The sequence below is a fragment of the Bolinopsis microptera genome, chromosome 5 (genome assembly GCF_026151205.1).
Source record: "Bolinopsis microptera isolate Bmic1 chromosome 5, MBARI_Bmic_1.0, whole genome shotgun sequence".
In the NCBI taxonomy this organism is placed as follows: domain Eukaryota; kingdom Metazoa; phylum Ctenophora; class Tentaculata; order Lobata; family Bolinopsidae; genus Bolinopsis; species Bolinopsis microptera.
Window position 1 is genome coordinate 19,235,687 of NC_087076.1, and position 14,429 is coordinate 19,250,115.

Below are 14,429 nucleotides of genomic sequence, written 5' to 3' on the forward strand. Positions count from 1 at the left end.
TGGTTTAACAGTAAACACTGTTTGTATTATCATGATATCATTATCAGAAATAACGAAAAGATGTGACAGTTGGCACTCAAGTGTACCTCTTATTACAGAAAAGAATAAACGGGAAAACTTTTTCCGGCCTGCTGTCGGCGCGCGCACGATAAAAGGCATTTTATACAACGCAAGGACATATTCAATATTCGAATTTCAGCTACTGGTGGGACATATTCAAAATTTTCATTGCATCAATATTTTTCCGGATATACTGATTCCAGTACTTTGCATGATGGTGACTCGTGTCACTCTCACCGACCTCACTGATTGATCACTGGTAAAAATATACTGGTTCCAAGAGGTTATTTATTAACTTGCATCTCCTGCTGCAGTAGTCATGGTGGGGGTTGTTCTTAATCAACTTTGAGTGTTTGAGGATGAGTAGTTGTCATTGGGATAAGAGTTGCTTGGTTTCAGTAGTAGACATTGATGTTTGTAAGGCTAGTGGGTGGTTTTTGGGTAATTGTTAAATATTAGGACAAGAGTAATTGGTTGATTTTGTGATTGCAGATGTTATTGATAACCAACCATAAACTATTTATAGTTTCCTTACAAGGAACCCCTTGATTAATATGTGGACCATGGGTGGGCAATTAGTCAAGAAAAGATGTATATTTACTGACATCCAATTTTGTTCATTGTTTTTAATTGATTAATTATTGCTGATCTGCTGCGTGCTGTTGACCAGTTGGAACAGTGGCGTAACAAAGGGCCCTGCTGAGTCGCTGACCCTGCTGTGTGGGGGAGTGGGGTCATCTTGGGGGGCAAAATCGTCGTTTGAATGGGGGGGGGGGGGGGGGGGGGGGGGGGGGGGGGGGGCAACAAAACTGCAGGTAGAACTATTGGACACATAGAATGAAGAGTTGAAATAACTTCAAACACACCAAATCAAACCGTGTCATTTGGGTACAAGATGGGTGTTTTGGGGGTTGTGGATGTTTTCAGGGCTGTGGTAGATTTTATTCATAAAAAAATATTTCAAAAGCGAAGCTAATTGTGGGTGCTTCACTTGTTACTAATTATTTTCTTATTGTCTTCCTCTTTCATTTAGGTGTTACAATGGCATCGGAAAGTGTGCTATCAAACGGTTTGAATGAAACTGAAACGATGGATGTCAGTGTTAAGGTTGATGAACCTTCAAAAAAGTATGTACTTGATTGTTTATTATTTGGAGATTAATTGGTAGATATGGCCTATATAAGGCCACTATGCGGCCTCTTTACAGCCACTATACGGCTACTATACAGCCTCTATTATACGGCCACGATACAGTCACGATACGGCCACTGTACAGTTACATTGAAAACAATCAACTCGTTTTATTGACTACTGAAATTTTAGGAAAAGACACAAGCATTATAGTTGCACACATGTACATTCAACTATCATATCTGGAAAATCCTATCGAAATAACCACATTCATTCAGGGGGAAGGAGAAGTCTGGCAAGAAAAAGAAGGAAAAAAAGGAAGAAGAACCTCTTATTGGAATCCTTGAATATGTAAGTAACTATAACTAATTATTCGTTAATGTTAGGGCCTTACCTTCCTTACCTGTGATTTCATATTTAAGGGGGCCGGGAGAAGGGTCTTCGTCAAAATTCACTCTGAAATTCACTTTGAAGTTGTTGCTGATAGAGGGGAGTGATAGCTGTTTTTGGTCCCATGGAAAAAATATTGTTCCTAGCATAGCCGAAATTATCGCTGGTCTAATGTCAGCGCTAATGTGTAATTGAATTGTGTGTCCTGGAAATCGAGTCTTAAAATCTATCTTCTCCTACATTTTTTTAGCAATCACCCTCAAACTTTCAGGATATGTTCTAGGCACCATTTAGAAGAGACCGCTCAGACAAAATTTTGAGATAGGCCCTTTTTTATTTAAATTTTTTGTTTAATTTGAAAATCTTGGACCTTAAAAAATCGTAAGAAAACGACGTCCAAGATTTTCAAAATTGAATACAAAAGGCCTAACTTAATCATGTAGAGGTTGCTGTTCAGCAAATTCCCGAATATTGAAAATTCACATCATGTATATTTCAGTATCGATATGCAACAGCAGTTGACTGGCTTTTGATTTTAACTGGATTCCTGTTTGCGATGTTCAAAGGCTTTTCCTGGCCTGGAATCATGATTATTTTTGGTAAGAATGTAATTTATTATTATTAATTAAATTATCTTTAAATAAATTAGGGTGTACCAGAAAATTCCCCAAATTGATTTATTGCTAACATCCCTCTAATTTTTATCTAAGTGAGCAACTTCCCTAAAAAAGCAGCTGTCTGTGGCCCCAAGTGTGCCTCAAGTAACCTTTTGCCCCAAGTGGTATACCCCAAGTGTGCCCCAAGTGTGCCTTGCTAGATTACCAAAGTTTAAAAATGTTTTTTTGATGAGTTACCACTCACATAATCTCGAAGTTTCATTTTCTAAACGTATATTGACCCACTTACGTTTCTCCAGGTGAAATGATTGAAAACTTAGGATCGAATTCTGAAGCTATGGAGAATGATCCAAATATTAATATACAAAAAGAAATGTTAACGTTCGCATTATGGTACATTGGCCTGGGCCTGTTCCAGGTATTGGCTGGATATGTCGCCACAGCATTTTTAAACATTTCTGCGGAGAGGCAAGCGTCCAGAGTGCGTAAAGCGTATTTCAGAGCAATGCTGAGACAAGAGGTGGGATGGTATGATACGGTATCAAGTGGTGAACTTACTACAAGACTCCAGGGGTTGGCATGTTTTTATTATCTTTTAATCAGTTGTCATGGTAACTATCGTAGTTGTCATGGTAATCAGTGCAGTAGTTGTCGTTTTAACCAGTGTAGTTTTCATGGTAACCAGTCTAGTTTTCATGGTAACCAGTAATAAACGTTAATTCAGGGATATAGAGATGATAAGAGACGGTCTGTCAGACAAATCAGGCCTATTTGTCACTTGGACCTTCTGTTTTTTAAGTGGTATTGCGATTGCTTTCTCCTACTCCTGGCGACTATCCCTGGTTATAATGTCTGTCGCACCTATCATGGGTGTTCTTAGTGCTATTTTTGCTAAGGTACCATATTATTTTGCTACTGTTTATAATAATATTTAAATGTACGACAAAAGCTGAAAAGATGTTGAAAAATCTAACAAATATAAAAATGCACTTGCACTTTCTGTGAAATAGGATTTAAAAAAAGACAAAGATTTCAGTTTTAAAATTTCAAAACCTTGCAGTCTTAAATTAAAGTTGTTCCTCGACGTCTAGTCGCACCTGTTTTCATAACCAGCCATATTCTGAATTGTAAAATCAATTATTTCTTATAATCGTTTAAATTTTCTTTATCATGATATTCTGTACTATTGGGGTTATTACTACCAGGTCCTGGCGGGTTTCACAGCAAAAGAGCAGACTGCTTACGCTGCAGCTGGGGCTGTTGCAGAGGAAGTTATCGGGGGTATTAGGACTGTGGTTGCTTTTGGGGGCGAGAAAACAGAGGTTCAGAGGTAATTAGTGTAGTTGTCATGGTGACCTGTGTAGTTGTCATGGTAACCAGTGTAGTTGTCATGGTAACCTGTGTAGTTGTCATGGTAACCAGTGTAGTTATCATGGTAACCTGTAACCTGTGTAGTTGTCATGTTATCAGAGGTAAGTAGAGGTTTCTTAACTCCAGATCTGAGAGCTAAAAATACATCATATAAATTGTAGATTAGAGACCATAGCTATAGAATATATTGTGTCTTCGGTGGTAAACGATCATCTTAGGCATCACTAACTTGTTAAATCTAATCGTAGTTTGAACCTGAGAAAATTGTATAAATATTCAATGACTGTCATACTATTTTAAAGTATTCAATCATAATATAATTGTAATGTTTCAGGTATAAGGGAAAGTTAGACACAACAGTGGAAACTGGAAAGAAAAACACACTAGTTTATGCCTTATCTCTTGCCTCAGTTAATGGTCTCATGTTTTTGATGTACGCACTGGCATTTTGGTGAGTAATCCGATGTAGTAATCATCTCTACATTGAAATATAGGTGATTTTCAAAATATTTTGAAATTACAATCTTCAACCAATTAGACTATTTGAGTACGATTTTACTTTTAATTCTCAGAAAGACCATCTTACACTCAATAATGCCGACCTTGATGTTAACTCTAGGGTTCTTAAATTGCGATAGTGAAAACGCGACAACTAGCGCTGGATAGCGACAACTAGCGCTGGATGGCGTCAACTAGCGTTATCCAGCACTCGTTGCTATCGCAAAAGAACCAACTCTAGCATGGCACTCAGTGAAGTATATGCTCTAATCTGTATAGCATGATAACTGTGACCTACAACAGCATGTAACCACAGTTACCACAGTAACCACAGTAACCACAGTACCCACAGTAAACACAATAACCACAATAACCACAATAACCACAGTAACCACAATAACCACAGTAACCACAATAACCACAGTTACCACAGTAACCACAGTAACCACAGTAACCACAGTAACCACAGTAACCACAGTAACCACAGTAACTACAGTAACCACAGTAACCACAATAACCATAATAACCACAGTAACCATAGTAGGGGGGGGGGGGTCAACCTCATTTTACCTCATGAGGCCAGCCAAAAAAGGCAAAATTGGGATGAGGTAAAATGAGGTAAAATGAGGTAAATAAATCTAGTTTTCTAAGCCTTTTTTAGAGACAAAAAAGGTTTATTCGAAGTCATTATACTATAATTCGAAGCTGTGCATGGTCTCCCATGATATTTAATGGTTTATTAGGGGTGATGTGGTCCCTGGGAAGGGGCATTCCCAGTTTAACCTACTTACTCTCCAAACTTGGGGTAAATAAAACTTCGCATTATAATTATCATTTATGAAAAGAAAATTGAACATTTCAATTTCCATGATCTATTAGGATATTGTTAATAGCACGTGCTAAGTTTTGTAAAGGAATTAGCAATAACTTTAGTGTCACTTTGGCAGTTGCCAATTTATGGGGATATTTCCGCATTGCATGACATGGACCATTTAAATAATGTCTTAATTTGATATTGCGATTATCGAGTCACTCTGAAACAAATTGTGTCTAACTAGACCAAATGTAAACAACAACTGGATTGGATATCTCCATGAATTTAGTCGAAATTGCATAGTGAAAGGTCATTTCATAATAAATTACTCATATAAACTCATACTTCATACAATTCTAAGTTCTTATGTACATGTTCAATGTTCATGATTCGCTGTAGAATAAAGGGCGTTTTACAGAACCACTTTTCGTTCAAATAATTAGACATCACCTCTAATTAGTTGCTCTATAGGATCAGGAATAACCAAACAATTTTTTGTGTATACGGTTTCGTATAATACTGACTTGGGCCACGCCCATATTTTTCACCAATTTTTAACAGGTAAAATTATCTAAATCGTCAATTTAGTCACGAAGGAGTTTGGGAGGAGTTCTAAATGTGTGCTCCTCTAATATAAACAGTAGGAAATGGTTAACTTTAGTCGAGGTTTCAGGTCTCTACAATGTCGGGAAGTTCCTGCAGGAATTTGCGCATTGCGCTGAAGCGCAAGATTCACTGCGCCAAAAGCGAAGGTCGTAGAGACATGAGACCTTGACTAAAGTTAACCATTTCATACCATTGCTATCAGAGTATGCCACTTTCAGAGTCCTGAACACACTCCTACAGCTCTTAATCGTCAATTATATGAATTTTACCTGTTAAAATATATCATCTTTAAGGCCACAGGGGGGGGGTCGAGGCTTTAAAAAATGCAAAAAAACATTATGCTTTGAATCAATATATATTTTTGTGGTGGATACTTTGCCACCACTCATTTGTCTGTAGCTATTTTACTTTTTTTTATAAATGAGGTTAACCAATTCTCATTTAACCTCATTTTTTTGATAAATCGATAATGGAGGGCAGAAATATTGATGCCATTACAACTGAAAACTACGATAAGCTTTGTTTTTATTGTTTTTGTGTTATTTCAGCAGTTAAACTTTGAAAAATATACAAATAAAAGCAAAATACTCAAAAATCACATAACATAAAAAACAGTTTTTTGCCTCTCCTGAAAACCTCGAATTTTTGACTTCAAAATCTATCTTCTTCTAGAGTTTTTATCCATTTCACCTCAAATTTGGAACTTATGTTCCTGACATAAATTTAAAAGTTTGTTATGTAACGATTGTTGTAATTTTGCTCCTAACTCTTATTATGAGGTTAACCATTTTAAATTTTGTAACCCGCACTCATGGTTAACCTCATATCTCAGCTTTGGAGCAAGATATCATAAATCGTTACATAACAAAAACTCAAAATACCTTGAAGAACATTGTTGCCAAGTTACAAGGTTCTAAGTCATAAACTGAAAAAGAAGATAGATTTTGAACACGATTTCATTTAAAGTTTTCATTTACAATAGAATTACAGGTAAACCTCAAAATTCAACGCGCGATATCTTCAAATAGGAAACTTTGTTTTCGGTAAGGACAAAAGCATTTGAAAATTTAGATCGAGCTCTACAACATATCTCAAAATCTCAAAATTGACTTCGGACCCCCCCCTGTGGCCTTAACTGATATCAATTTAGTTTAAAACACTGTTAGTTTTTAAAAAGAACATATTACTTCACACCAAACTAACGCACAATATGATAATATAAAAAAGGAAGGTTTTCCTTGGATTCCGAATTCAACTTTGATTATATCCTGGCACTGATTATCATTTCTCGATTGTTCTCCATTTTCCAATGCAGTCAGCAAGTTCAAATTTAGGTAGACTAGGTTTTCGAATCTTCATATTATGTTCAGAAGCAGGCCAGAAGGGGTTGTTACCAGAGGAATATCTTCTTGGAACAAGGAATTAATGAGGTCTTCATTTATTTCTTCATAACTCGTCACTGACAGTCCGGACAGGATGAGCATTGACGAGATCCACTGATTACTTCATAGCTCGTCATTAATAGGATCAGTATTAAATGAGATCGAATAATTACTTCATAGCTCGTCACTAACTGGATCAGCATAACATTGATTGAAATAAATTTTCGTGCACATACAGAATGAATGGTTAATAATTTAATATATATGTAGACCAAGCTCTGTGCACGGGATGCTTCCTTGAAGAATCCAGTTCTTTTAGCGGGGCACCCTACCTAAAGCCAAATTGAGATATAATAATCATATTCCTAGGGAAATAATCAGAAATCGAATACCAATCAAATAATATGATATATAGGAGTAGTAACCATATTTACTATGCAAAATGCCCCAACCACATAGTGTAAATTCATATAAAATTAAAATTCCATATCATCATTAAACCTCAGTAGTCAATATAATAGCCCAAGCAAAATTAAATAACTTCTTATATACATTACTGTCATACTACAAATTAATTAAACATTTGAAATCTGTTAACCAGAGAATAAATTTCTAAACCTAATGCAAGTGAAATAATTTAGATGCAATAATGAATGCCTAATGTGAGTATCATCTGTCAATGTCCTTGTAAAACAGTCTGTACAAGAGATATGAGTAACTAATATAGAAGAAAAAAACAGGAAGTTGTCGTCTGTTGAAAAATAAATAAAATATCTAGAATATAGATTAGAATATAAAATAACTCAGTCAATGTGTCGTCAATAAACTGTACAATTATCAAATGTTAAAACTGGGTGATACAGTCACCAAAAATAAATACTAAGTATAATAAGTTAATAAATTAAATGTGGTCTATAAAACTACCACTAGGTATAATAGGTCAATAAATTAAAAAACATGACTAACAACTAACGAGGTCCAGTGATCTCTTGCTGATACGTCAAGACAAGATCAGTAAATAGCTATAAATATCGAAAAAAATTAGCTTAGAAATTACAGAGTACAAATTCCTTCTTCACAACTAACTCTTTGGCCTCATCTTTTTAAATCACTCATTCCCTCTGAAACAAGATAATGCTTAGGACTAGGAGGAACTTAGTTAACTTCTTGTATAATTCGGTAAGAGGAAAATTCCTTAGTAAGCTAACATTCTTTTGTAGGATGTTACCACTTATCATATCTGTTATCCAGCATAATCCCACAACTAGACCCTCTTATTCTGGAGTCTTGACAATGACAGCAGCATTAATGTACACTATTTTGATGGTCCAGGTCTCCAAGAAAACCTCCCTCTTTATATTCTCATATTGTGTGTTAGTTTGGTGTGAAGTATTATTTTCTTTTTTAAAACAAACAGTGTTAAACTAAATTGATATCAGTAAAAGATGATATATTTTAACAGGTAAAATTCATACAATTGACGATTAAGAGAATGGGAGCGTGTTTAGGACTCTGAAAGTGGCATACTCTTATAGCAATGGTATGAAATGGTTAACTTTAGTCAAGGTCTCATGTCTCTACGACCTTCGCTTTTGGCGCTGTGAATCTTGCGCTTCAAGCGCAATGCGCAAATTCCTGCAGGAACTTTCTGACATTGTAGAGACCTGAGACCTCGACTAAAGTTAACCATTTCCTACTGTTTATATTAGAGGAGCACACATTTAGAACTCCTTCCATACTCCTTCGTGACTAAATTGACGATTTAGAGAATTTTACCTGTTAAAAATTTTTGCCGAGATTTACCTCATTTTACCTCATGAGGCCAGCCAAAAAAGGCAAAATTGGGATGAGGTAAAATGAGGTAAAATGAGGTTGACCCCCCCCCCATAGTAATCACAGTAACCATAGTAACCACAGTAACCATAGTAACCACAGTAACCACAATAACCACAGTAACCACAATAACCACAGTAACCACAATAACCACAGTAACCACAGTAACCACAGTAACCACAGTAACCACAGTAACTACAGTAACCATAATAACCACAGTAACCACAATAACCACAGTAACCACAGAAACTACAGTAACCACAATAACCACAGTAACCACAGTAACTACAATAACCATAGTAACCATTATAGTAACCACAGTAACCACAGTAACTACAGTAACCATAGTAACCACAGTAACCAAAATAACCACAGTAACCATAGTAACCACAGTAACCACAATAACCACAGTAACCACAGTAACCACAGTAACCACAATAACCACAGTAAACACAGTAACTACAGTAACCACAATAACCACAGTAACCACAATAACCACAGTTACCACAGTAACTACAGTAACCACAGTAACCACAGTAACTACAGTAACCAGAGTAACCACAGTAACTACAGTAACCACAATAACCACTGTACCCACAGTAAACACAATAACCACAGTAACCACAGTAACCATAGATACCACAGTAACCACAATGTAACCCCTCTAGGTACGGAGCTAAGCTAACAGGGGAGGGGACCACTAAACCAGCTGATGTTCTAGTTGCTTTCTTTAACGTCCTGATTGGAGCATGGGGGATGGGCTTCGCTGCTCCGCAGTGGAAGATAATGACTGTAGGGCGTGGGGCTGCTTGTAAAGTATTCGCTACTATTGATAGGGTGTGTAGGGCGTGGGGCTGCTTGTAAAGTATTCGCTACTATTGATAGGGTCTGTAGGGCGTGGGGCTGCTTGTAAAGTATTCGCTACTATTGATAGGGTCTGTGAGATTTACGTGTTTTGTTTTATGAAGAAGGTGAATAATCAGAATAGATTCATCGTCTCCTCAAGTTATTTTTGATTGATTTTACAAGATTTTGCAAGTATTGTACCGCTGTCAAACTTCAGGAATCAAAGATAGACCACGAGGAGGAGGGAGGGGAGACGATACCAGGATTGGAGGGGAGAATAGAGTTTAAAAACTGTAATTTTAGCTATCCTTCCCGATCTGATATTACGGTAAATACCATTTTACTTTATTTTGTTTAATCAAATGGAATAAAAGTTAGAACTTGTACATAACGAATATTTAATAGTAGTGTTATTTAATTAATAGCTTAATCAGATTAATATTTTCAACGATTGAGACGTTTGGGTTATTAATTGGTCGTGCTACATGATATGTTCAGATTCCAGATGTACCAATCTTCTTGTCACCCCTGTAAATCTCAGAAAAATCACTCATAGTTAATAACCAGCTAACTCTCTGATCTCTCAACCTCAGATAATGAAGGATTTCAACTTAGTACTAGAGCCTGGCAAAACACACGCTCTCGTTGGTCAAAGCGGGTGTGGTAAAAGTACTGCTGTGGCTATTCTGGAGAGATTCTACGATGTTACTGAGGGATCGGTTAGTTGTTACCAGTGTAGTTGTCATGGTATCCAGTGTAGTTGTCATGGTTATCAGTGTAGTTGTCATGGTAACCGATGTAGTTGTCATGGTAACCAGGGCCAGTTTAGTTGTCATGCTTCATGGTAACCAGTGTAGTTGTCATGGTAACTAGTGTAGTTGTCATGGTAACCGGTGTAGTTGTCATGGTAACCAGTGTAGTTGTCATGGTAACCGGTGTAGTTGTCATGGTAACCAGTGTAGTTGTCATGGTAACCGGTGTAGTTGTCATGGTAACCAGTGTAGTTGTCATGGTAACCAGTGTAGTTGTCATGGTAACCATTAATTTAGTTGTCACAGTAAATACTCGTGTTGTCTGTTTCGAACAATCTAACGAATACCTATGGCTATAATGGAATATACCAGCACACATATTTTAGGTTTTACTTGATGGAGTGGATATAAAAAAGCTGAATTTACATTGGTTAAGAGAACAGATCGGTTTAGTTGGACAGGAACCTGTGCTTTTCTCCACCTCTGTTGAGGTTAGGATATTTAATCACTAATTTCACTATTTAAACCTATATTTAATCATTAATCTCGATACTTAAATATCATTGATCGATATAATTTGATGATTCTGTTTCGGTATAATTTTATTATTTACCGTTTTGAATTAAGTCATTGCTTTTACATTACATACTAACTTAAATTCAGTAAATTCAGTGAAAACTTTAATAATTTTAAAGTATAATATTCATTAATCAGGAAAATATCCGTTACGGAAGGGAAGGTGTTAGTAAGGAGGAGATAGTTGAAGCAGCTAAGAAAGCGTTCGCTCACGACTTTATAACCCAGCTTCCAGATGTGAGTTGTTGGATTATAGAGTTAATTAATGAGTCAATTAATGAGTTAATTAATGAGTTAATTAATGAGTTGATTAATGAGTTAATTAATGAGTTAATCAATGAGTTAATTAATTGAAGTGAGTTAATTAATGAGCTAATTAATTGCACGATGGGACCACTGGAAGCGCATTGCACTAGAGATTTTTCGCGCGCTGAGTGTTGCCAGGCAAATATTTCATCATGATTCCCATTGGCTTCCAGCTCTATTTTTACTTGGCATATCATTAGTTCATGTTTCAGTTTTAAAGAGAATCCTTTGTTCTGCATCCCAGTATAAATTTTATCAGTTAACTTTTTGATGAAGTTGACTATCAAATGTGCGTAAAGTAATCAGTTTTCGACAGACCACTGCAAGAGAACTTCATTTTTATCCTTCCCAGAAAACTGAGAATATATTGGAAATCATCTCAACTTTATGTGTGCAAATTTTCAGAATGGCTCGACAAGATGGTTTCGAGATAGAGATGATCAAACACGATGTTTCTGTGTTATTTTAATACATTCGCGTGCAATTTTTAACGCCAATTGTAAGATGTAAGCATTGAACGCCAATTGTAAGCATTGAAAATATTAGAGATTTGATAGAATAGTGCATTGTAACAGAATATAATAACACATAGTATTGGATAAAGTAGTTACCACAATAGCTCGATCATGAGATCAGTGGACTGTTTGGATGCATTCAATGTCAGTAGTAAGCTGGGTGTGGGTTCGAAGCTCACCGGGGGTTGAAATCTTCGATTTCAAATCCCGGTGAGCTTCGAACCCACACCCAGCTTAATGTTTTTGCTTCATCCATTAAGTTTATAAATATAAGATATCATTGAGATAAACAAATTAGGTTATTAGTTAGATTAAAACACTACCACAAATATAATACTCCATCATTCACTTTATTACTGAGTACTGACACGTAATAAAGTTTACTATCAAATGTGCGTAAAGTAATCAGTTTTCGACAGACCACTGCAAAAGACCCTCATTATTAGCCCTCCCAGAAAAATGAGAATATATTGGAAATCATCTTAACTTTATGTGTGCAAATTTCCAGAATGGTATGACATGATGGTTTTGAGATAGAGATGATCAAAGACGATGTTTCTGTGTTATTGTAATACATTCGCGTGCAATTTTGAACGCCAATCTTAACAATATAACAATTGAAAATGTTATCAGTTTGATCGAATAGTGCATTGTAGCACAATATAATAACACATAGTATCAAAATGACCAGTTACCACAATGGCTCGGTCATGACAGCAAAAGACTAATTCTACATATTGAAACAAGCAATGAGTAAACTCAGTGTAGGTTCGAGTCTGGCCAGAGGTTGCATTCTGCGATTCCGAAAATTTCGTAGATATCAACCCCTGGCTAGACTCGAACCCACATCCGTTCGAATGCTTTTGCTTTATCTATATTATTTATAAATATAAGGTAAATACAATATCTTATTGAGATAAACAAATAAAGTCAGTAGTTAGATTAATACACGAACACAGATATAATCATTGACATTATTACTAACACGTAATTTGCCATAACTCCGGATTGGAAATATGTTCCCAAGGCCCAATTATTATCAAACCCCATCGATATTGAAAGACTGAAAATAATTCAAAACTACCACTACTTACTCTCATTCTGTTGAACAATCAGTAAAAAGAGTTTTGATGATTAAATGTGAATCCTAATTCAGAAAATGGATTTCATGATGCGTTTGATATTGGGTACGCACTATGCGAACTAGGATTTGCTCCTTGATGAGCATTGTAGCGTTTCCCTTCAAAAAGCATCACTGGCCAGTGCGAAAAGCCTGATGGCTTTGGACCAATTCATTATATTATATTCGACCGACCATATTATATTCAAATTTAACTCTGATCTAAACTGACAGTTCTTGCTTTTTCCACAATTCATAGATGTGGCACTCGCGCCTTCCGTGAAGTTGAGCAAAATTCTGAAATTTTACCAGGCAAACTGGACTTTTCCAACATTGTTGGAAGAGTTTCTAAAGATGATCAAGAAAGTTACTGAAACGATTCAGTCTATCCTACAGTATTTTAGGCCTCGTTTGCAAAATTTGAGCGCACAGAATTAAACCAAGTTCTGCTGTGTTGCGAGCAGCGATAGAAGGAAGTTTTCTCCAACAGTTGAAGAGCGAGGGGTAGTGTGAACGAGTTCATCAGTTCATTCTTTTCTTTTGTGGCAGAATTAACTCCCTGTCAAAGATTAATAATGTGAAACGACTTTAAACATAACCTCAGTAAGTAGTGAGTTGCGATGTGTCAAAATTGTATGATATATATAATAACTTTCCGAATCACAATAAAACATTTTTCATCAGCAGGGGCAAATAATTTGGGATAGTAATTTCAACTTACATCTGTTCTCGGAGAGATAATGTTATAGTCACACTCCTTATCAATGAACTCTTTTCTTGTGTAGCTGACTTGTTTTCCTAAAATTGCATGCTTGTTTTTTGACGGACAATAAAACCTTTAAAGTTTTTCTATAGAGTTTTAAGTCAGCAGCGAAGACTGCTATGGAAAGTATGGATAAGATGAATGAAATTTCGATCAATTCATATCTTATTCATTAAGATTTTTCCGCTGTGTAAGTACAAGGCTTCAACGCCCTAGCATTTTTTAATATCATAGCCTCGTTAAAAATGAAGTATTTATCACAAGGATTTCTTACTTGACTGAGTCTTTGTCTATAATTTTTGCATAAGAGCGGTGAGATTCATCGATATGACGTTTCTTCTGAAATTTATATATAATATTAAAGTCAAGTCGACGATAATCATTGGTGTTATTGATTGTTCCTAAATCAGCATATTTGGCCGTAGACAAAAACTAAAGTATAAAAGATCACACGCATTAAATAAGATTCCATCCTTAAATCCTCCTATATGTAAATATTTCTTACATTTTTTGTCGTTGCAAAGAACGGTTTATTGATGGTGATGTCGCCCTGCAACCACATATGTTGAATACATTGCGTCAGGTTCTTTTCTAGGTTTCCTTGGAAACAACTGTGGTTGCGAAGGTTCCTTGCTTTCCCCTGTTTTGACTCCAGCGGTTCCTCACTATAGTTAGTGATTCCATAACCACCGTTGCGCTCAATCCACTCCCATGAATGAGCGAGAACCTGTGATGTTAAACTATTAGACAAATGCAAAAGATGCAATAATGGAAAAAACTATTTCAATAACGATATCTCTGTTAAAATACAATACGATACGATATGCACAGGTACGGCATATTTCATTC

General features: G+C 36.1%; 1 protein-coding gene across 3 annotated transcripts in view; it reads left to right on the forward strand.

Annotated features, from left to right (window-relative positions):
• The first annotated feature begins 1,093 nt into the window (after window positions 1-1,093).
• The window catches only part of LOC134814925 (ATP-dependent translocase ABCB1-like), a 56,441-nt gene continuing 43,105 nt past the window's right edge, over window positions 1,094-14,429 (forward strand). For all 3 annotated transcript variants that reach the window (XM_063823268.1, XM_063823266.1, XM_063823269.1), the window contains exons 1-12: window positions 1,094-1,187; window positions 1,470-1,542; window positions 2,081-2,180; window positions 2,498-2,771; window positions 2,923-3,094; window positions 3,404-3,528; window positions 3,904-4,020; window positions 9,371-9,539; window positions 9,766-9,876; window positions 10,142-10,267; window positions 10,687-10,791; window positions 11,015-11,113. In XM_063823268.1, the coding sequence (XP_063679338.1) occupies window positions 1,102-1,187; window positions 1,470-1,542; window positions 2,081-2,180; window positions 2,498-2,771; window positions 2,923-3,094; window positions 3,404-3,528; window positions 3,904-4,020; window positions 9,371-9,539; window positions 9,766-9,876; window positions 10,142-10,267; window positions 10,687-10,791; window positions 11,015-11,113 (1,557 nt within the window). In that variant the 5' untranslated portion in view covers window positions 1,094-1,101. The remainder of the gene's footprint in view (window positions 1,188-1,469; window positions 1,543-2,080; window positions 2,181-2,497; window positions 2,772-2,922; window positions 3,095-3,403; window positions 3,529-3,903; window positions 4,021-9,370; window positions 9,540-9,765; window positions 9,877-10,141; window positions 10,268-10,686; window positions 10,792-11,014; window positions 11,114-14,429) is intronic.